This window comes from Choloepus didactylus, chromosome 2, assembly GCF_015220235.1.
Source record: "Choloepus didactylus isolate mChoDid1 chromosome 2, mChoDid1.pri, whole genome shotgun sequence".
NCBI lineage: Eukaryota > Metazoa > Chordata > Mammalia > Pilosa > Megalonychidae > Choloepus > Choloepus didactylus.
In genome coordinates, this window is record NC_051308.1 from 90592349 (window position 1) to 90614521 (window position 22173).

At 36.8% G+C, this 22173-nt stretch overlaps 2 protein-coding genes across 6 annotated transcripts in view; one reads left to right on the forward strand and one right to left on the reverse strand.

The window, feature by feature from the left end:
* The window catches only part of ANKRD45 (ankyrin repeat domain 45), a 94736-nt gene that overhangs the window by 31583 nt on the left and 40980 nt on the right, over positions 1-22173 (forward strand). For 4 of the 5 annotated variants that reach the window (XR_005215162.1, XR_005215163.1, XR_005215164.1 and 1 more), the window contains exon 4: positions 5296-5390. Coding sequence is in view for 2 of the 5 variants with exons in the window: in XM_037825326.1 (XP_037681254.1) it covers positions 5296-5390 (95 nt within the window). In the remaining 3 variants the exon portion in view is untranslated. Of the gene's footprint in view, positions 1-5295; positions 5391-7321; positions 7687-22173 lie in introns of those variants that run through there. The other variant, XM_037825327.1, reaches the window with a different exon arrangement.
* On the reverse strand, positions 775-2226 carry TEX50 (testis expressed 50). The gene is made up of 2 exons (XM_037825328.1): positions 1903-2226; positions 775-984 (listed from the first exon to the last, which is right to left on the reverse strand). Exons 1-2 carry the CDS (start codon positions 2224-2226, stop codon positions 775-777), a joined length of 534 nt encoding a protein of 177 aa, XP_037681256.1.

The following is a 22173-nucleotide window of genomic DNA, read 5'->3' on the forward strand; positions in this document are numbered from 1 at the left end:
TGTAAAGTTATCAATTATTCTTTTAAAGATTGTTTCTGAAGTTTTTTCCTTATAGATATGGCATGTTGTTTTGTAAGAATTTTCAAGATATTTAAAATCAAATCTGTCCTACTCTCAGACAGGTCTTGCAGTTTTTGTTTGGAAAATATGCTAACCATACATTTTAAAATTGAGGTGACTGATCAACAAAAGCCTGAAATACTTTTTTTTAAAAATTGAGGTTTCTTACCAACAAAAGCCTAAAATTTAAAAAAGGTTAATATGTAATTCACCATTTATTACATGAAGACTGAAAAACGTATATAGTATTTTTATTAATCCACTTCTAGTATTTCCATGTTATCTTAGCAATTTGAAATTGGAAATTAAGTCTCCTTGTGGCCGTAAAATTTGCTTAGGAAAATAAAAAAAAAAAATCCACTAATATTATTTAAATTAGATTTATTAAAACGCTAAATTAAAATTCTAGTCTACAGATTGGATAATGCTTGGTAGTCTAACACATTAAAAAGAACAGAATACTTGAACATGTAGCAGTGATAGTATACAATCTTTTTCCTAGTACTTTAGTAAGTATGGACTCCTTTTTTAGATGAATGGAAGAAAAATTTTCCAATCCAGATTTTGAAGAATTTCTGTAAAGTATATGACAAAAAAAAAAAAAAAAATCACAAAGGCTCCCAAAGAATAATTTTTATCCTTAGATGAGTCCTCTCAGTAGATTTCTTTTGTAATCTCCATATTAGACTGAGCTACATTTGTGTATGCATACATTTAGTATCCTCTGGCTCCTCCTCCTTCATTCTTCTTCCTCTTTAATTTGCGGTGCTTAACTTTGTTAGAGGAAGGATGGTGGGATACCTGCTTCAGGTACTCAGTCATCAGTGATGTTGTGGCTACCAGTCTGCAGAGTATTTGGTCAATGTCATAGACAGACTGGCTTTCTAGATTACCAGAGGTATCCAAAGAGGCTTTTTTTTTCAGCTGAAACAAGAAAAACAAAAAAATATGTATTTTTTGAGGTTCAAATTAAATTTGTTTTCTGAATATATCAGCATAAACTCTATTAAAACACCCTACATCAATTATTTCTACAAGAAAAAGGTTACTAGAGAAGAAAGAAGTACAGAAGAAATGCTCTTCTGTATATTCCTAAATAAGATTACAGTGATCATTATTGTCATCATCAGTAAACAGTTAATATTTTTCTGTGGTTAGTGCATTCTGCTGGGAGAAAGTATTTGAATATTAGCAAAATATTTTCTTTTACTAAACAACCTCAAGGTATAATAAAATCACAGTCATTTTAAAAATAAGAAAACATATGTAAACATATAATTGTTCTGGATGTCAGTGAGCTTTTAAGATTGCTGCAAACTATGGTGTTGCCTCTTGGCAAAGGTGAGAAATTAGTTTAAGAACTCCATTTCCCAGAAAGTTACCCTAACATTGGAAATTAGGTTATAATGTATTTTAAAAAAGCATGCCAATTTTTGTATGCTTTTTAAAGATAGATCTCAAAGGGATCTGAGAGATATTTTGTTCCAGGTTCTTTATTTTATGGATGAGGCAGCCGAGAAAAGATTAAATAACTTATGTAAGGGTACAGACAGATGACTTCATTTCCTATACCTTTCACTCACCATAGCTCACCATTTTCTTGATGTGTTTTATCACTTGAAATGGGTGGGTTAGAACAGATGGTTTTAAGGACCTTCTAATTTAATAGACGTTTCTTGAGCACCTAGAATGTGCAAGGCACTGTGCTAGATGCTGGGAATGAATGGGGAAAGGTGAAGGTTACAAAGATAAAGAAGACATGGTACCTGTCCTCCAAGAAGCTAATAATCTTATGTTCTAAACTCTTTGAAATCTATGATTATTACTATTTGCCTAATTTACCTTTTTTTTGTGTTTCTTCCATTTCATCCACAGGTAATGCACAGATAAAACAGACAGGATTAAAAAGAGAGCTTGTACTGAAATATAAAAGATTTGTAAAAAACCCTGAAATATATCCATGTTAGCTAAATTGCAGCATAGTTTGTCCAGAGGATAGGGTAGACAGTGAGATGGAGAAAGTTTAAATTTCAGATAGTGCACTTCTTCTGGAAAAATCTCCCATCCAACTTTTGTCCAGGTAGTTCCATCACAAATACAGAAGCCCTCTCTGAAGAAGCAGATAAGTAAAAGAGGAAAAATCAGAGATAGTCTATGGGTAGACATCTTTCTCAATTGGAAAAAAAAAAAAATCTAGAGCCAAAAAATTTATCAAACAGAGCAGAAAAATGCCCTGAGTTTTAGTTAATATAGTGCTTCTGTCAAGGCATTTCAGATAATCTTGCTAGTCATCAGAATATACACTGATGATTAATGTAACATCATCAGTCATACTGATTCAGGGATAAGTTTAGTGACATCATAAAGAACCACATTGGAATTAAAAGATGTCACCTAGCAACCTTGGGTTTCTTAGGGATGCTTTTTGTTAGTTTTTGCCAGAATGGTTTGAGTGTCTTCAATTTTCTGAAAGAATGAAGACTTAACTAGTATTTTTCCAGCTAATACATTCAAACTGTAATCATATTAATTGAATATGATGGAGACACTTTACGCGTATCCCTCCAATTTTTCTTCTGAAATATGGCAGTTTTACATCTTCTTGAAAAATAGCCATTCCATTTTCACACAGCCTAGCATCTATGTCTTCTATTTTCGCACTCTGAAATGCCTTCCTTTCAAATAATTAAACTAAACATTGAGTGCCTCTCCCCTTTATAACTTATGTTCCTTTGGTGGTGGTGTGGTTACTAAGAAGTGGAGGAGGGGTGGTGAGTTGACATGGTGTGAAAAACAGATAAGACATAGACCTTGCCTTTAAAGAGCTTACAATCTAGAGGTAGAAGCAAAGAACATGATAGTAATAAAAATTACAGGATAGAGCAACATGAGAGCTAAATCAAATTATAATCATGTAACAGTTGATAGAGCAATGAATTTTATTTGTGGGAACTGGAAAGTTTCACAAAGTGTATTTGAGCTGGGCCTTGAAGAATGAGTAGAATTTTTATAAGTGGCACATGCAGAAAGGGGCATCTCAGATTGAGGAAACATGATAAGCAAAGACGTGCTGTGTAAACATTAATAAGACAAATATTTATTAAGCAGCTATTATGTGCTAAATACTGTTCTAGAAGCTGAGGATACACAACTGGACAAAAACCGTTGTGGAGCATATTTTCTAGTAGGGAGACACAGACAATAATTATATCTATATAAATTTATATATCACATCTATAGAATGTTATGGAGAAAAAAAGAGTATTAAGGGGTTAGGAGATTTTTAGTGAGCAGTGTGTGTGTGTGTCATAGAGGGCAGTCAAGAAAGGCCTCTCTAATACGGTGACGCTTGAGCAGAGACCTGAAGGAGCTGAAGGCATGAGCTCTGTTGGTATCTGGGGGCAGAGGAAACAGGAAGTGAATTATGGGTAGAGTCTATGGATGAATGTTGGAGTAGATGAAGCTGGAAAGATAGTTTGTGGCTAGATAGCTCTCGGAAGGCCCCTTATTTTATGTGCTAGGCAATAGGGAGTTATTTATACAGAAGTCATTTATGAGAAGAGAAAAGATATATTAAACATTTATTGAGTACTTTACCATGTGTCAGGAATTGTGCCAAGATATTTGCATGAATTATAATATATTTTGTTTAATCCTCACAACCACCCTATGAGGACTGTACTACTTCCATTTTATAGGTGGGGGACCTGAGATTAGAGCGTTTAAATAACTTAAGGTATGGTAGCATTAAAGGGATGCTTGGAGTAAGCTCCCTCCTCTGCCAAGCTACACAAAGTAAATATGTGTTCTCAGGTAAAAACAGTGTGCTTGTTATGAAAATGAAGTTTCAAGAGAAGCCCCTTAATCTCTCGCTTCCAACTGACTCCTCTCATATGCCTCCTCCTCTATTGAAATTCTGAACCACCATTCAATCCAAGTTACCCAGTTATTGGAGTCAAGGCCTAAACCTTGGATTCCAGTTTAGGAAATTAATTCTGCTTGCAACAAGAATTATGGGGTTTGAAGCCATGAAGAGTTGGAAGCAGGAAAACCAGTCAGCTGGTCCGTGTACATTAATCCCATTTCAGACATGAGTGACTATTTTTATTATTTCCACTTTGCAGATAGGCAAATGAGGCCTAGAAATATTGATTTAGTTGCTAAAGGAGACTTAATTGGGTTTTAGAGTGATTTCATCAAGTCTCTCAAAAATTCCTGTTTGGAGTTTTAGGAGAATGTATATATCAACTATGGTAGTCTGAAAAATGGCCTCCATAATCCCTGGAACCTCTACATGTTACTTTATTTAGCAAAAGGGCTTTTGCAGATGGAGAGATTATCCTGGATTATCTGGGTGGACCCTAAATTGAATCACAACTATCCTTTAAGACGGAAGCAGAGGAAGATGATGCTGAAGAAGAGAAGGCATTGTGATAATAGAAAGATAGATTGGAGTGTTGTGTTTTGAAGATGGACCAAGGAATACAGGCTGCCTTTAGAAGCTGAAATAGGCAAGAAAATGGATTCTTCCCTCAGAGCCTCCGGAAAAAATCAGTACTGCCCATACCTTGACTTTAGCCCAGTAAAGCTGATTTCAGACTTCTAGCCTCCAGAATTGTAAGATAAAAAATTTGTGGTAATTTGTTATAGGATCCATAGGAAACTAATACACAAACTTTTAAATTAATTTTGGATCATTTGTCTCATCTAGGAATTTGTTATGTATCTCCATTTGTCTTCTGTTTTTCTCAGCAAAGTAGTTTAATGTTATTAAAACAGTTCTTGCATATTTTTTGATAATATTATTATGGATGCTATGATGAAAGGAGTTATTTTAAACACTGTTTTTTACAAAAAGGAAAGTTGTTTTTAAAATTTATTTTGAAGGATCAAGAAGGGTAAAACAAGTGGCAGTTTGTCTACTGGAAATATTTTTTGGTGTTCTTTGGCTCCAGAATAGACATTTTAATAGAATATGGTCCTTTGGGAACAGGTAGCATGTTTGATACTTCATTTGCTCTTCAAAAATTTTAGCTCAATCCTAGGAACACAGTGAATGCTCCCAAGTGCTGTTTTAATTGTTATCTTTGTTGGGATTCGATGAAAACAGCCAAAACAAATCTCCTACACACAGTGTTTATAAAGCTCTGGATATATAATAGTATATTACAAACAGTTGAGCATATTTTTTGATCTTTTCTTACCATTGTATGTTTTACTGTCCTCTTTTTTCAGATGCAAGGCTGGCTCTGAAAAAATACATTGCAAAGGCCTATGCAGCCATTACAGACTCAGAAAAGGGACCAGGAAAGCTCCTTAAGGAAGACAGGGTATTGTATTATGCTTATTCTTATTCTAAAGTCTTTTGAGATTTTTGCCTTATATCTTTAATTTCTACATTGATGCTCTAGAGGTAGGTGGTGGTCCTTCTGTTTCCTGTCCTCCCTTCTGCCTGCCCCCCTCCTTCCCTTTCCTTCTTTCCTTCTGATAAGGGATAGATTTTTTTAAATTAATTAAGTTCAATGAAATTAGGTGAAATGATATTAAAGAGTGACATAGAGATATATTAATATCATATCTAACAACGTGAATGAGTCTTAGAAGTGTAATATTGAGTGAGAAAAATAAATCACTGAAAACTACATAGATTTTTATGAAGCTAATGAACTAGCAAATTAAACAGTGTATTATTTAGGGATGCCTGCATATGGCGTAAACCTATTTTAAAAGCAAAGCAAAGGGAAGAGCACAGATCATGTTATCTCTTGTGGGCAGGTAGAGAGATGGTATAGAAGAGGGGCACAGAAGTTTTAATAGTGTTGGCGATGCTCTAGTTCTGTTGGGAGGTGTGGTCCTTGGATTTTTATTGCATTATTTTGCTTCCATACATGACATATTTTAGTATCTATGTGTTATACATATAAATTACGTATTTTTCATGTATCAAATTTTATATAATGGGAAAAAAAGGTGCAAAGATATACAGATAGCTGATTGTAAAGCCAGGTTGCCACATTTACTATACACTAATTATGCATATGGCCTGGTTTATTGCTTTGGTTGTACAATTTAAGAAAAGATATGCCCAAGATGTCTGAGATGTGTTTTGTTTTAATTATTTCCTGCATTTCTATGCAGGATGCTCTGTGAATTTCCTGTGATTTATAATTCTGATGAAAAAGAATTAGCTATTGCTAAAAGTGTAAGACATCACCAAGTCTGAGAACATGACAAGTTATACATTGCACTTGTGGTTTGTAAAACACTCTACAAAACCTCTTGTGAAATACAAAATATAAGCAAAATTTTATTAGAATAGACATTTCAGCCATTAGATCTGAAAAACAAATTTTTTTTCCTGGCACAAAAAAGTACCTTGTCAATCTAATTACTATAAAATTTCAATTTTCAAATATTTTGATTATTTGAACTAGAAAATATTATGTACTCTAGTAATAATTAGAACAAACTTGAAATGTCTAAAGCAAACTTAATAGTTTTCCCTTTTCCATTTCCATTTCCATTCTCATTCACCTTTGGTTCTGATAACAATTTTGCATTCATTTTTCCATACTTTTCTCTTCACTTTTGTAAATATGTATACACACATATGGGGGTTTTATAAGAAAGGTTTTGTTTTTATAAAAATGGGACCATACTGTACATATTATTCTCTAATTTTCTTTTTTCCTCTTAATATATTATGAACATCTTTCTAAATCCTTTCTACATATTTTTGCATATTCTAGTTTTTGTTATTTATGGTATGGACATATCATAAACTTTATTCTTTTCCTTTGTTATTACTAACCACAGTAAATAAACATCCATAAGTGTTTAATTTTGTTTACTTATCCTCTACATTTTTCTATTTTCTTAAATTCCAGGAGTAAGAATGCTGAATCATAGAATATGTACATTTTTTTTCAGGATTGAAAGAAAACATTTATTGAGTTAAAATCAATAAATTAAAATTAAAATAAATTATTAAATATTAATAAATTAATAAATATTTTATTAAATAAAATAAAAAATAAATTAAAATCTTTTTAATATCTACAAGCTGACACTGATCTTATTCAAGAATGAATACAATGTACAAAAAAGTATGCTTATATTATAAAAATATATCAATTTTATCTTCTGGGCACTGAGCAGATGTCATTTGAAAGAAAATCAAGGAAGACTTGATCTCTGTAATGTAACTTAATAACAAAAGTGAAAGCTAATGAACTCACAAAGTATTTTTAATGTCCCACAGATAATGCTGCATTGGGAATGCCAAACCCAAATCACTACAGTTAACATTATGCTTTATGTATTGGTACCGCTTCACACCTGTGTCATGGAAAAGGACCTCTGTTAACAAGAATCCATGTGATTAGTTAAATCTTTATTCAGTTCCTCTTGCTTATCAGTTGTTAACATGTATTTCAGCAAAGTTTTAATAGCCTAATAAATTTTGAGTAGGAAAATCCTATTTGTTTAATTAGCTTTCATTTAAAAACAAGATACATTGCTGTAAGGGGGAAAATGATCTCCTAAGATTTATAATCCACATTATGAATGTGGGAAAGCTGCTTCCCCTTTGTACTCTCAAATATCCTCACGCTTCCTTAAAAATATATGCCCAAGATTAATATCTTATCTTTTTTTTTTTGTCATTTTCTTCTTTCTTGCATTGATGGCACCTTCCCAGGAGCCCTTCACAGGTGCTCTTGTGTAGAGTGTAGTTGCCATGCCTGTGAAGTTGGTGGCAGCTGCAGAACAGTTACAGGCTGAATAGTCCAGCCTTTTACTTTACCATGGAGATAATACTTCATCACTCATGAGGATATATGGTCCTTGGAGAAGCAGAAAGGATAGCAAAATAATCAAATCAAATCATAAATTGGGAGAAAGGGACCATAGCCCCTTTATCATTGTTGCAGGAGTTATGTGAGAAGTACAAAAATTGCACTAATTTTAAATGTCAAAATAGAAGTAGGCTAAATAGTATCAGTACTGACAATGCCAATAAAATGCAGTCTGTCTTTTAAAGAGGTTACACACAGAACTGTTACTGGCAGGAAACTGATTCTGGCTGGGCAGAATGACAATAGTACTTGGGCAAATTCCAGAGTACAAGGCCCACACGGTGAGTTAGTGACAACAGATGAATTAAAGTGTAGAAGTTACTGAACAAATTGCAAAATGCCTATTTTGACCAATAAGGATGTGATTCCTGAGAGTCCAAATGTTTTCTCTAGACTGGTTCTGTCTGTGTTTAGGACTGACACCTCTGAAGGCTGAAAGCTGCAGAAACACAAGGGTAGAGTAATCTGGATCCCCACTGTACTGGGTTAATTGACTTCAAAAGAACTGAAGGAGAAATCCTTTCATGTTTTGCCTACATAAAACATTACATTTGTTCAGTTACCTGTCTCATCGGGGCATGGCATTAAGGTGAGGGGAAAAGGGCAAAAGGAGGCAAAAGAGAAAATGAGCACTGTTTTTTTATTCAATTACTTGATTCCTTAAAGCTCTCTAAATAAGTTTTCAACTAAGCCCAGTTTGCTATGTGAAATGTTAATCTCATCTAGTTAGATATGGCTGAATTGGACATATGATTTAAACATTTTAGTGAGAACATAAACCACTGCCTGTTTTAATACTACCCTTATGGAAAAGGAGAAACATTTCCAGAAATATTTGAACAGGTATAATATTAAAATACACTGTTCACAATTTGTGGAAGAATAAGCATATTTTGGAACCTGAGCAAAGGCTTCTCACCAATACCATAAAAAGTGACTATATAGGTTGTTTTCACTGGCAATGATTTAGCCAGGTCAGTGTGTTGTTCTTGGCAACTTCCACAGCCCCCCAAATATGTAGAATACAGAAAGGCCAACGACTGTGGAGGTCTACAGTTAGTAGTAGTGACCAGAAGTTCAACACACTGCCACTGTCAACAAGTAGATACCATAATATTAAAGAAAAATAAAATCAAATTACAATAAGAGAATGAGTCCAGAAAGAAATAAACAGTTAATAAGATGATGTCATTCAGAATCAGGCTGGATGAGAGGATTACCACAACATTCAGATATATAACCATGCCTGTCTACAATTATAGATCCTTACTCTCAAATTAAATATATTGAACATTTACAACAGAATGAACACATTATGAATGCAAGCATTTTTCTGTAATTCAAATCAAACAGACCCAATACTCATACTTCTAAAATAATGAAGCTGCAGTTTCTTTTCCTTTGAAACTCATGTGACTTGGAACCATAGTTAAACCGTCTCTATCTAATAGCAGTATAATCAGCCTATGGCAGCAAAGAAATGTTAATTTCTTACACCCCATGGGCTCCCATACAAAGCAACTTCATGGAGCAGATGGTTTTCTACTCTGTTAAAGTTCCAAATGAATAAAAATAATCATCAAACTGTAGGTTTCATACCTTCCAAAATATATGTAAATGATGACAAGTTAACAATAATAGGTCCTCGCTTACCAATAAAGTCATGAGGCAAAGAGTGGAAGGTGGAGAGAAATGTTTAAAATGAAAAAAAAATTCAAAATGATGCTAGCATTCATGGAAAAGGTCAATTTAAAAATCAAATATTAAGCTGGAATCCAAAGAATTCTGTCTTATGAGTCCAAAGGCACGCATGCCAGCTGAAGAAAATTCAATATTCACCTGACAATAGCTCCCTCAGAGCAGAACAGTAATGTCTCACTGGAGTAATCATAAATGGGTGAATAAGTGGCCATCACACTTTGAAGAAGGGCCCCTGGGGCTTTCCTCCCTTGGTGTCCATGAACTGCACACATTCCACCTCCCTAGCCTCCCTTGAACTGCATTTGATTCTGAATGGAGCTAACTGAACTCATTCCACTCAACAGGTCTCATCATCCTACAGGAGCCACATGTACAAAGTCTGTTGGCTCTTGGTACATACTTTGGTCAATCTGCCATTGCCTTTAAGGCTGAAGCTGTTGTGTAATCCAGCAGTTGAAATATAGCCAGAATTCACTCATGCTTGTAGTTCAAGGTATAAATGAGACCAACTGTATTAGTCACTGTTCTCTAGGGAAACAGAACCGACAGGAGATAACTGTAAATATTATAATATTTTTGTAAGAATTGTCTCACATGACTGTGGGGATGAGCAAGTCCAAATTCTGTAGGATAGGCTGCAAACTGGGAATGCTGATGAAGGTTTTTGATGAATACCTGAGGAAAAGCTGGCTGGCTGAAATGGAGGTGGAAATTCTGTCTTCTAACTGCAGAAATCATCACTTCTTTTAAAACCTTCAACTGTTTGGATGAGGGACTTCTCTCATTGTTGAAGACATTCTCTTCAGTTGATTGTAGATGGAATCAGCCATAGATGCAATCAACCTACTGATGATTTAAGTCCACAAAATATCCTCACAGTAATAGTCAAGCCAGTGCTTGCTTTACCAAACAACTGGACACTGTAAGCTAGCCAAATTGACATGTGAACTTAATCATCACACCGATAAAGTTCCAAATCAGGAATCTCCACAGAGCAGCATCCTCAATATGGTCCTATGGAGAGTCATTTCTGAACCACCAGGAAGGTATGGTATAAAAATTGTCTTGTAGTGAAATCATCAACATGGTGAAGTAAGCAGCTACTGAAAACCTCCCCTCACTAAAATTCAGTTATAAAAGGGAAATTCTCACTTGTTCAGAACTCTGGAGAAAGGTATAGACTGGAGAATGATCCCACAAATGCTGAATCAAAGAAAGGGAAAATTATCAGGTAGGAAATTTCCATCCCAGACTGCCTGGTCCTCTTCTCCCCCTCACTGTGTCTCACACACTTCAGAAAGTGCATAGAGGCAGCAGCCCAGAAACCTCCCACCTCCCACCAAGGACACAGGCTATAAAATCTCTCACAGCAGTGAGACAGATCCCCACCTAAATCCAGAAACAGAGACCCAAGCACATGGGAATGCATGGCAGGAATTAAGCCATGGGGGAGGGTGGAATACAAAAGGGCAGCTAGGAAGAGCTTCCGAAAAGGTGGATCAGGGAGCTGAACACAAAATCTTGCCCAAAGCAGCAAATAGCCAGGCAGAAACTACCCAAATCAACTATTTAGGGACCTCAGGGACAAGGGGACACATTTCAAGGCACAGGTCAGTGTGAGATGAAGAGTCTGAGAAAACATGGACAGAGACGGTGTTTCCAGCCTTGGTTCCTGGTGCCTATCCCCCACCCTTGAGGATGACAGCAGCTGGAGAACTGATCCTTACCTGGGGGATTGCTGCAGACTGGGGCAGCTGGGGAAGTCCTCTGCTAAAGTACAGTGGGGGACACAGCCCCACACTGAGCCAGACTTTGGCTGGCAAAGTCAGAGCACAGGAACCCCATAGTTTCAGTCCCACCAAGTCAGATACTCCCAGGGCTCCAGGAGGTAAACAGCTTCTGAGGATGATTAAGTCACCATACAGACCATCTTCTGGGCAGGCTGGAAAGTGCAGGGAAACTACAGGGTTTTTCAGAGCCTCTCCAGACCCTATCCCAGGCCCACTGGAGCTGCAAGTGTACCTGGCCTAGTTTTGGATGAGAAATACAGATAACCCGACTGTTAAAGCAGTGCCCTAAAACAAACCCAGGCAACAACCAAACCCTAGACAGGAGAGAGAAGTTAACTTTCAGAATAGACCCATCAAGATAATCAGATGACCAGGTATCAGCAAAAAATCACAAGGCATACAAAAACTCATAAAGAAATGGTCTAGTTGAAGGAACAGAACAAGAAGTTGGAGGAGATACAGAATCTGGAACAACTAATTGAAGATGTGCAAATAGATCTCCTAAATCAATTCAAAGAAATGAAGGAAATCTGTATAAAGAGATAAATGATATTAAGAAGACACTAGAAGAGCATAAAGAAGAATTTGAAAAATAACAGATATTATGGAAATAGAAGACACTGTAGATGAAATAAGAAATATACTGGAGACACACAATAGCAGATTTGAAGAGGTAGAAGAAAGAATCAGTGAGCTAGAAGACAGATCAACTGAATTTGAACAGACAAAAGAACAAATGGAAAAATAATGGAAAAATTTGGGCAGGGTCTCAGAGAAATGAGACACACAAAACCACAGAAATAGATGCATTATGTGTGTCCCAGAAGGAGAAGAGAAGGGAAAAGACCAGGAAAGGAAGAATATTTGAAGAAATAATGACTGAAAATTTCCCAACCCTTATAAGAGACATAAATATGCAAAGCTAAGAAGCTCAGTGTACTCCAAACAGAATAAATCTGAATAGACCCACTCCAAGACACATAGTAATCAGACTGTCAAATGCTGAAGAGAAGGAGAAAATTCTGAAAGCAGCAAGAGAAAAGTGATTCACTGCATACAACGGAAGCCAAATAAGACTAAGTGCTGATTTCTCATTAGACCCATGGAGGCGAGAAGGCAGCGGTATGATTTATTTAAGACACTGAACAGAAAAATTGCCAGCCAAGAATTCTCTGTGCAGCAGAGCTGTTCTTAAAAAATGAGGGAGAGTTTAAAATATTCACAGATAAACAGAAGCTGAGAGACTTCATTAATAAGAGACTGGCCCTATGAGAACTACTAAAGGGAGCCCTGCTGGATGAAAAGAAAAGACAGGAGAGAAGTCTGGAGAAGGGTACAGAATTGAGGACTATTAGTAAAGGTAACTTAAAGTATAAAAAGAGAGAAAAATTAGATCTGACAAATAAAAACTAATGGACAAGATGGTTGAATCACCTGCCTTTTGTGTAATAACTTTGAATGTTAATGGATTAAACTCCCCAATCAAAAGACACAGATTGACAGAATTGATTAGAAAATATGATCCCTCTATATGCTGTTTACAAGAGGTATAAGATGATGCAAATAGGTTGAAAGTGAAAGGATGGAAAAAGATTTTCCATGCAAGTAGTAAAGACAAAATAGACTTCAAATGCAAAAATGTTATAAGAGATAAAGAAGGATATCATATAGTAATAAACGGTGCAATGCAACAAGAAGAAATAACAATCATAAATAGCTGTGCTGCTTATCAAGGTGCCCCAAAGTACATCAGGCAAACACTGGTAAAACTGGAGGGAGTAACTGATGACTCTACTATAATAGTGGGAGACTTCAACACACCTCACTTTCCAATAGATAGAACAACTAAACAGAGGATCAATAAGGAAACAGAGAACTTAAATAATACGATAAATGAACTAGACCTAACAGATATATATAGTATATGACATCCCAAAACATCAGGATACACATTCTTCTCAAGTGCTCATGGGACATTCTCAAGGATAGACCATGTGCTGAGGCACAAACAGGTTTTAAAAAATTTAAAGAGATTGAAATTATACAAAGTACTTTCTCTAATCATAATGTAATGAAGCTGGAAGTCAATAAGAAATGGAGAACTGGAAAATACACAAATATGTGGAGGTTAAACAACACATTCTTAAACAATCAGTGGGTCAAAGAAGAAATTACAAGAGAAATCAGTAAATATCTTGAGACAAAATGAGAACACAAAGTGTCAGAACTTATGGGGTGAAGCAAGGGCATTGCTAAGAGGGAAATTTATAGCCCTAAATGCCTACATTAAAAAGGAGGAAAGAGCTAAAATCAATGACCTAACTGAACAACTGGAGAAACTGAAGAAAGAACAGCAAACTAATCCCAAAGCAAGCAGAAGGAAAGAAATAACTAAGATTAGAGCAGAAATTAATGAAATGGAGAATAAAAAAAATAGAATCAATAAAACCGAGAGTTGCTTCTTTGAGAAAATCAATAAAATAGACAAACCCTTGGCTAGACTGAGAAAGACAAAAAGAGAAAAGCTGCAAATGAAGAAAATCAGAAACGTGTGGTGGAGGTGGGGGTGGGGGAATTACCGTGGACCCAGAAGAAATAAAAAAGAGCATAAGTGGTTACTATGAACAACTGTATGCCTACAAACTGGACAACTTATATGAAATGGACAACTTCCTACAAACACACAAACAACCTACACTGATTCAAGAAGAAATAGAAGACCTCAGCAATCCAATCACAAGTAAAGAGATCAAATCAGTTATAAAAACCTATCAACAAATGAAAGCCCAGGACCGGATGGCTTCACAGGTGAGTTTTACCAAGCATTCCAAGAAGAACTAATACCATTCCTGCTCAAACTCTTCCAAAAAATTGAAGAATAGGGAACACAATCTAACTCATTCTATGAAGCCAACATTACCCTAATACCAAAGCCAGATAAAGTTACTATAAGATCAATCTCTCTAATGGATATAGATGTAAAAATCCTCAGAAAATATTTGCAAATAGACTCCAACAGCATATTAAAAGAATTATATACCATGACCAAGTGGGTTTCATTCCAGGTATTCAAGGGTGGATCAACACAAGAAAATCAATTAATGTAATACACCACAATAATATGTTAAAAGGGAAAAACCGCATAATCATCTCAATTGAAGCAGAAAAGGCATTTGACAAAATTCAGCTTCCTTTCATGATAAAAACTCTTCAAAAGGTGAGAATCAAAGGAAACTTCCTCAACATGTTAAAGGGCATATATGAAAAAATCCACAGCTAATATATTCAATGATGAGTGACTGAAAGCTTTCCCTATAAGATCAGGAACAAGACAGAGATGCCCACTGTAACAACTGATATTCAACTACAGCAATTTGGCAAGAAAAAGAAATAAAAGGCATCAAAATTGGAAAGGAAAAAGTAAAACTGTCACTATTTGCAGACAACATGATCCTGTATTTAGAAAATCCTGAAAAAACAGCAACAAAACTACTTGAACTAATAAGCAATTTCAGCAAAGTGATGGTGTACCAGTTTGGATGTATTATGTCCCCCCAAACGCCATGTTTTTTGATGCAGTCTTATGGGGGTGGACGTATTAGTGTTGATTAAATTGGAATCCTTTGATTGAGTGTTTCCATGGAGATGTGACTCAATTCAACTGTTAGTGAAACATTTGATTGGATTATTTCCGTGGAGATATGGACCATGCCCATTCAGGATGGGTCTTGATTTAATCACTGGAGTTCTGTAGAAGAGCTCTCAAACAGAAGGACCTCAGAGCAGCTGAGAGTGACATTTTGGAGACAGCCATTGAAAGCAGACTTTTGCTGACACCTTGGAGATGCTAGCCCAGAGTTTGCTCTGGAGAAGCGAATAGAGGACGAAACACCCCAAGAGTAACATTTTGAAGAATGCACAGGAGCTGAAAGAGGAGCTGGAACACAACCCAGGATCAGCAGATGCCAGATACATGCCTTCCCAGCTAACAGAGGTTTTCCGGATGCCATTGGCCTTCCTTTGGTGAAGGTATACTCGTGTTGATGCCTTAATTTGGACATTTTCATGGCCTTCATATCATAAATTTGTAACCAAATAAACCCCGTTTATAAAAGCCAATCCATTTCTGGTATTTTGCCTAACAGCAGCGTTAACAAACCAGAACAGACGGTATACGAGATCAACATGCAAAACTTAATGGTGTTTCTATACACTAATAATGAGCTATCTGAGGAGGTAATCAAGAAAAAATTCCATTTACTATAGCAACTAAAAGATTCAAATATCTAGAAATAAACCTAACCAAGGATATAAAGACTTGTACAAAGAAAACTATAAAACATTGCTAAAAGAAATTAAAGACCTGAATAAATGGAAAGACATCCTGTGTTTATTCATTGGAAGGCTAAATGTCATTAAGATGTCAGTTTTACTCAAATTGATCTATAGATTCAATGCAATACCAATCAAAATTCCAACAAACTACTTTGCAGAAATGGAGAAGCTAATTATCAATTTTATTTGGAAGGGTAAGGGGCCTCGAATAGCCAGAATCATCTTGAAAAAGAAGAATGAAGTGGGAGGTATCATAATTCCTGACTTTAAAGCATATTGTAAAGCCACAGTGGTCAAAACAGCATGGTACTGGCATGAAAATCAGTGGAATCGAATTGAGAGCTCAGAAATAGACCCTCAGATCTATGGTCAGTTGATTTTTTTTACAATTAAATTCAGTTTTGTTGAGATATATTCACATACCATACAATCATCAATGGTGTACAATCAGCTGTTCACAGTACTGTCATATGGTTATGAATTGATCACCCCAGTCCATCTTCGAACATTTTCCTTACACCAGAAAGAATCAGAATAAGAATAATGGTCAATTGATTTTTTGATAAGGTTCCCAAGCCCACTCAACTGGAACAGAACAGTCTCTTCAATAAATGGTGTTGGGAGAACTGGATATCCTTAACCAAAAGAATGAAAGAGGACCCCTATCTCACACCCTATTCAAAAATTAACTCAAAATGGATCAAAGACCTAAATATAAGAACCAGTACCATAAAACTCCTAGAAGAAAATATAGCGAAACATCTTCAAGTTCCAGTGATAGTGGTAGTTTCTTAGACTTTACACCCAAAGCACAAGCAGGCACTTTGGGAAGTCCTCAAAATCAAATACTTCAGTGCTTCAAAAGACTTTGTCAAAAAGATAAAAAGGCAACTGACTCAGTGGGAGAAAATATTTGGAAACCACATATTTGGTAAGGATTTAATATCTAGTAGATATAAAAAAACCCTACAAATCAGCAATAAAAAGACAGCCCATTTTAAAAATAGGCAAAAGGCTTGACTAGACATTTCTCCAAGGAAGACATACAAATCACCTAAAGGCATGTGAAAAGATGTTCAGTGTCACTAGCTATTAGGGAAATGCAAATCAAAACCACAATGAGATAACATCTTCGGTCTACTAGAATGGCTGCTATTAAACAAACTGGCAACTGCACATGTTGGAGAGGATGTAGAAAAGTTGGAACACTTATTCATTGCTGGTGGAAATGTAAAATGGTACGGCTAGATCATTTTACATTTTTTAGGTGCTATTGAAAATGGTATCTTTTTCTTGAGTGTCTCTTCAGTTTATTCATTTCTAGTATATAGAAACATTACTGACTTATATGCATTAATCTTGTATCCCGCTACTTTGCTAAATTTTTTTATTAGCTCTAGTAGCTGTATCGTCGATTTCTCAGGGTTTTCTAGATATAAGATAATATCATCTGCAAACAATGACAGTTTTACTTCTTCTTTTCCAATTTGGATGCCATTTATTTCTTTGTCTTGCCGGATTGCCGTGGCTAGCACTTCGAGCACAATGTTGAATAACAGTGGTGATAGCGGGCATCCTTGTCTTGTTCCTGATCTTAGAGGGAAGGCTTTCAGTCTCTCACCATTGAGTACTATGCTGGCTGTGGGTTTTTCATATATGCTCTTTATCATATTGAGGAAGTTTCCTTCAATTCCTACCTTTTGAAGTGTTTTTATCAAAAACGGATGTTGGATTTTATCAAATGCTTTTTCAGCATCTATTGAGATGATCATTTGATTTTTCCATTTCGAATTTTTAATGTGTTGTAATACATTGATTTTCTTATGTTGAACCATCCTTGCATGCCTGGAATGAACCCCACTTTGTCATGGTGTATGATTTTTTTAATGTGTCTTTGGATTCGTTTTGCAAGTATTTTGTTGAGGATTTTTGCATCTATATTCATTAGGGAGATTGGCCGGTAGTTTTCCTTTTGTGTAGCATCTTTGCCTGGTTTTGGTATTAGATTGATGTTAGCTTCATAAAATGAGTTAGGTAGTGTTCCATTTTCTTCAATGTTTTGAAAGGTTTGAGTAAGATTGGTATCAGATCTTTCTGGAAAGTTTGGTAGAATTCCCCTGTGAAGCCATCTGGCCCTGGGCATTTATTTGTGGGAAGATTTTTGATGACTGATTGGATTTCTTTGCTTGTGATGGGTTGGTTGAAGTCTTCTATTTCTTCTCTGGTCAGTCTAGGTTGTCCACATGTTTCCAGGAAATTGTCCATTTCTTCTACATTATCCAGTTTGTTGCCGTACAGTTGTTCATAGTATCCTCTTATATTTTTTTTAATTTCTTCAGGATCTGCAGTTATGTCACCTTTTTCATTCATTATTTTGTTTATATGGGTCTTCTCTCTTTTTGATTTTGTCAGTCTAGCTAGGGGCTTGTCAATCTTGTCAAAGAACCAACTTTTGGTGATATTTATCCTCTCTATTGTTTTTTTGTTCTCTTTGTCGTTTATTTCTGCTTTAATCCTTGTTATTTCTTTTCTTCTACTTGGTTTAGGATTAGTTTGCTGTTCATTTTCTAGCTTCTTCAGTTGATCCATTAGTTCTTTGATTTTGGCTTTTTCTTCCTTTTTAATATATGCGTTTAGTGCTATAAATTTCCCCCTCAGTACTGCTTTTGTTGCATCCCATAGGTTTTGGTATGTTGTGTTCTCATTTTCATTCGTCTCTATATATTTAGCAATTTCTCTTGCTATTTCTTCTTTAACCCACTGTGTTTAGGAGTGTGTTGTTTAACCTCCAGGTATTTGTGAATTTTCTAAGTTTCTGATGGTTATTGACTTCTAATTGTATTCCATTGTGGTCAGAGAATGTGCTTTGAATAATTTCAATCTTTTTAAATTTATTGAGGCTTGTTTTATGTCCCAGCATATGATCTATTTTGGAGAAAGTTCCGTGAGCATTAGAGAAGTATGTGTATCCTGGTGATTTGGGATGTAATGTCCTATATATGTCTGTTAAATCTAATTCATTTATCAGATCGTTTAGGTTTTCAATTTCCTTATTGGTCTTCTGTCTGGTTGATCTATCTATAGGAGAGAGTGATGTGTTGAAGTCTCCCACATTTATTGTGGAAACATCAATTGCTTCCTTTAGTTTTGCCAGTGTTTCTCTCATGTATTTTGTGGCATCTTGATTGGGTGCGTAAACATTTATGATTGTTATTTCATCTTGTTGAATTGCCCCTTTTTTTAGTATGTAGTGGCCTTCTTTGTCTCTCAAAACATCCCTGCATTTAAAGTCTATTTTATCTGAGATTAATATTGCTAACCTGCTTTCTTTTGGCTGTAGCTTGCATGAAATATTTTTTTCCATCCTTTCACTTTCAATTTCTTTGTGTCCCTGTGTCTAAGATGAGTCTCTTGTATGCAACATATTGATGGTTCATTTTTTTAAATCCATTCTGCAAATCTATATCTTTTAATTGGGGAGTTTAATCCATTTACATTCAATGTTATAACCGTGAAGGCATTTCTTGAATCAGCTTTCTTATCCTTTGGTTTATGTTCGTCATATATATTTTTCCCCTCTCTCTATTAATATCCTTTAATGTACCCTACCGAATCTCTTTAGTACTGAACCTTTCTCCAAGTCTGTCTCTCCTTTCTTTGTTTCTCTCTCTGTAGGGCTCCTTTAGTATCTCCAGTAGGGCAGGTCTCTTGTTAGCAAATTCTCTCAGCATTTGTTTGTCTGTGAAAAATTTAAGCTCTCCCTCAAATTTGAAGGAGAGCTTTGCTGGATAAAGTATTCTTGGTTGAAAATTGTTCTCACTCAGAATTTTAAATATATCGTGCCACTGCCTTCTCGCATCCATGGTGGCTGCTGAGTAGTCACTACTTAATCTTATGCTGTTTCCTTTGTATGTAGTGAATTGCTTTCCTCTTGCTGCTTTCAGAACTTGCTCCTTCTCTTCCATGTTTGACAGTGTGATCAGAATATGTCTCGGAGTGAGTTTATTTGGATTGATTCTATTTGGAGTTCACTGGGCATTTATGATTTGTGTATTTATGGTGTTTAGAAGATTTGGGACTTTGGCGCCCAGGCCTCCACCGACGGCGCAGGTAAAGGCCCCTAGGCTGCAGAAGTGGCGGTGGGGAGTAGCCAAGCTCTGGAGACCCGGTTACTCCTCCAGGAAAGTAGGTAAAAAGCCAGGAACTGCGTGGACTGGACACCACAGAGCAATCTGTCTTTGGGCATACTTCATACAACACTCATGAAAACGTGGAACTGCTGAGATCAGCGAAATCTGTAAGTTTTTGCGGCCAGGGGACCCGCGCCCCTCCCTGCCAGGCTCAGTCCCGGGGGAGGAGGGGCTGTCAGCTCCAGGAAGGAGAAGGGAGAATTGCAGTGGCTGCTCTTACCGGAAACTCATTCTACTGATTCAAACTCCAACCATAGATAGACTGAGGCCAGACACCAGAGACTCTGAGAGCAGCCAGCCCAGCAGAGAGGAGACAGGCATAGAAAAAAAACAACACGAAAAACTCCAAAATAAAAGCAGAGGATTTTTGGAGTTCTGGTGAACACAGAAAGGGGAAGGGCGGAGATCAGGCCTTGAGGCGCATATGCAAATCCCGAAGCAAGGCTGATCTCTCTGCCCTGGGCACCTTTCCTTAATGGCCCTGGTTGCTTTGTCTATTAGCATTTCAATAACCCATTAGATCTCTGAGGAGGGCCGTTTTTTTTTTTTTTTTTTAAATCCTTTTTGCTTTTTCTAAAACAATTACTCTAAGAAGCTCAATACAGAAAGCTTCAAAGAATTGAAATTTGGGCACGTCAAGTCAAGAGCAGAACTAAGAGAGCTCTGAGACAAAAGGCAATAATCCAGTGGCTGAGAAAATTCACTAAACAACACAACTTCCCAAGAAAAGGGGGGTGTCCGCTCACAGCCACCATCCTGGTGGACAGGAAACACTCCTGCCCATCGCCAGCCCCATAGCCCAGAGCTGCCCCAGACAACCCAGTGTGACGGAAGTGCTTCAAATAACAGGCACACACCACAAAACTGGGCGTGGACATTAGCCTTCCCTGCAACCTCAGCTGAATGTCCCAGAGCTGGGAAGGGGGAGCAGTGTGAATTAACAGAGCCCCATTCAGCCATCATTTGAGCAGACTGGGAGCCTCCCAACACAGCCCAGCAGCCCAGAACTGCCCTGGGGGGACGGCACTCACCTGCGACATAGCACAGTCATCCCTCAACAGAGGACCCGGGGTGCACAGCCTGGAAGAGGGGCCCACTTGCAAGTCTCAGGAGCCATACGCCAATACCAAAGACTTGTGGGTCAGTGGCAGAGACAAACTGTGGCAGGACTGAACTGAAGGATTAGACTATTGCAGTAGCTTTAAAACTCTAGGATCATCAGGGAGATTTGATTGTTAGGGCCACCCCCCCTCCCCGACTGCCCAGAAACACGCCCCACATACAGGGCAGGCAACACCAACTACACACGCAAGCTTGGGACACCAATTGGGCCCCACAAGACTCACTCCCCCACTCACCAAAAAGGCTAAGCAGGGGAGATCTGGCTTGTGGAGAACAGGTGGCTCGTGGACGCCACCTGCTGGTTAGTTAGAGAAAGTGTACTCCACGAAGCTGTAGATCTGATAAATTAGAGATAAGGACTTCAACTGGTCTACAAACCCTAAAAGAACCCTATCAAGGTCAGCAAATGCCACGAGGCCAAAAACAACAGAAAATTATAAAGCATATGAAAAAACCAGACGATATGGATAACCCAAGCCCAAGCACCCAAATCAAAAGACCAGAAGAGACACACCTAGAGCAGCTACTCAAAGAACTAAAGATGAACAATGAGACCCTAGTACGGGATATGAAGGAAATCAAGAAGACCCTAGAAGAGCATAAAGAAGACATTGCAAGACTAAATAAAAAAATGGATGATCTTATGGAAATTAAAGAAACTGTTGACCAAATTAAAAAGATTCTGGACACTCATAGTACAAGATTAGAGGAAGTTGAACAACGAATCAGTGACCTGGAAGATGACAGAATGGAAAATGAAAACATAAAAGAAAGAATGGGGAAAAAAATTGAAAAACTCGAAATGGACCTCAGGGATATGATAGATAATATGAAACGTCCGAATATAAGACTCATTGGTGTCCCAGAAGGGGAAGAAAAGGGTAAAGGTCTAGGAAGAGTATTCAAAGAAATTGTTGGGGAAAACTTCCCAAATCTTCTAAACAACATAAATACACAAATCATAAATGCTCAGCGAACTCCAAATAGAATAAATCCAAAAAAACCCACTCCGAGACATATACTGATCACACTGTCAAACATAGAAGAGAAGGAGCAAGTTCTGAAAGCAGCAAGAGAAAAGCAATTCACCACATACAAATAAACAGCATAAGACTAAGT

What these genes read in the sequence shown, in the direction of transcription:
- TEX50 (XM_037825328.1), bottom strand. Translation starts at nt 2,226, where the DNA reads ATGTCTACCCATAGACTATCTCTGATTTTTCCTCTTTTACTTATCTGC. An exon ending in GGAAGAAACACAAAAAAAAG is followed by an intron (nt 985 to 1,902) that starts GTAAATTAGGCA and finishes TTCTTGTTTCAG; the next exon opens with CTGAAAAAAAAAGCCTCTTT.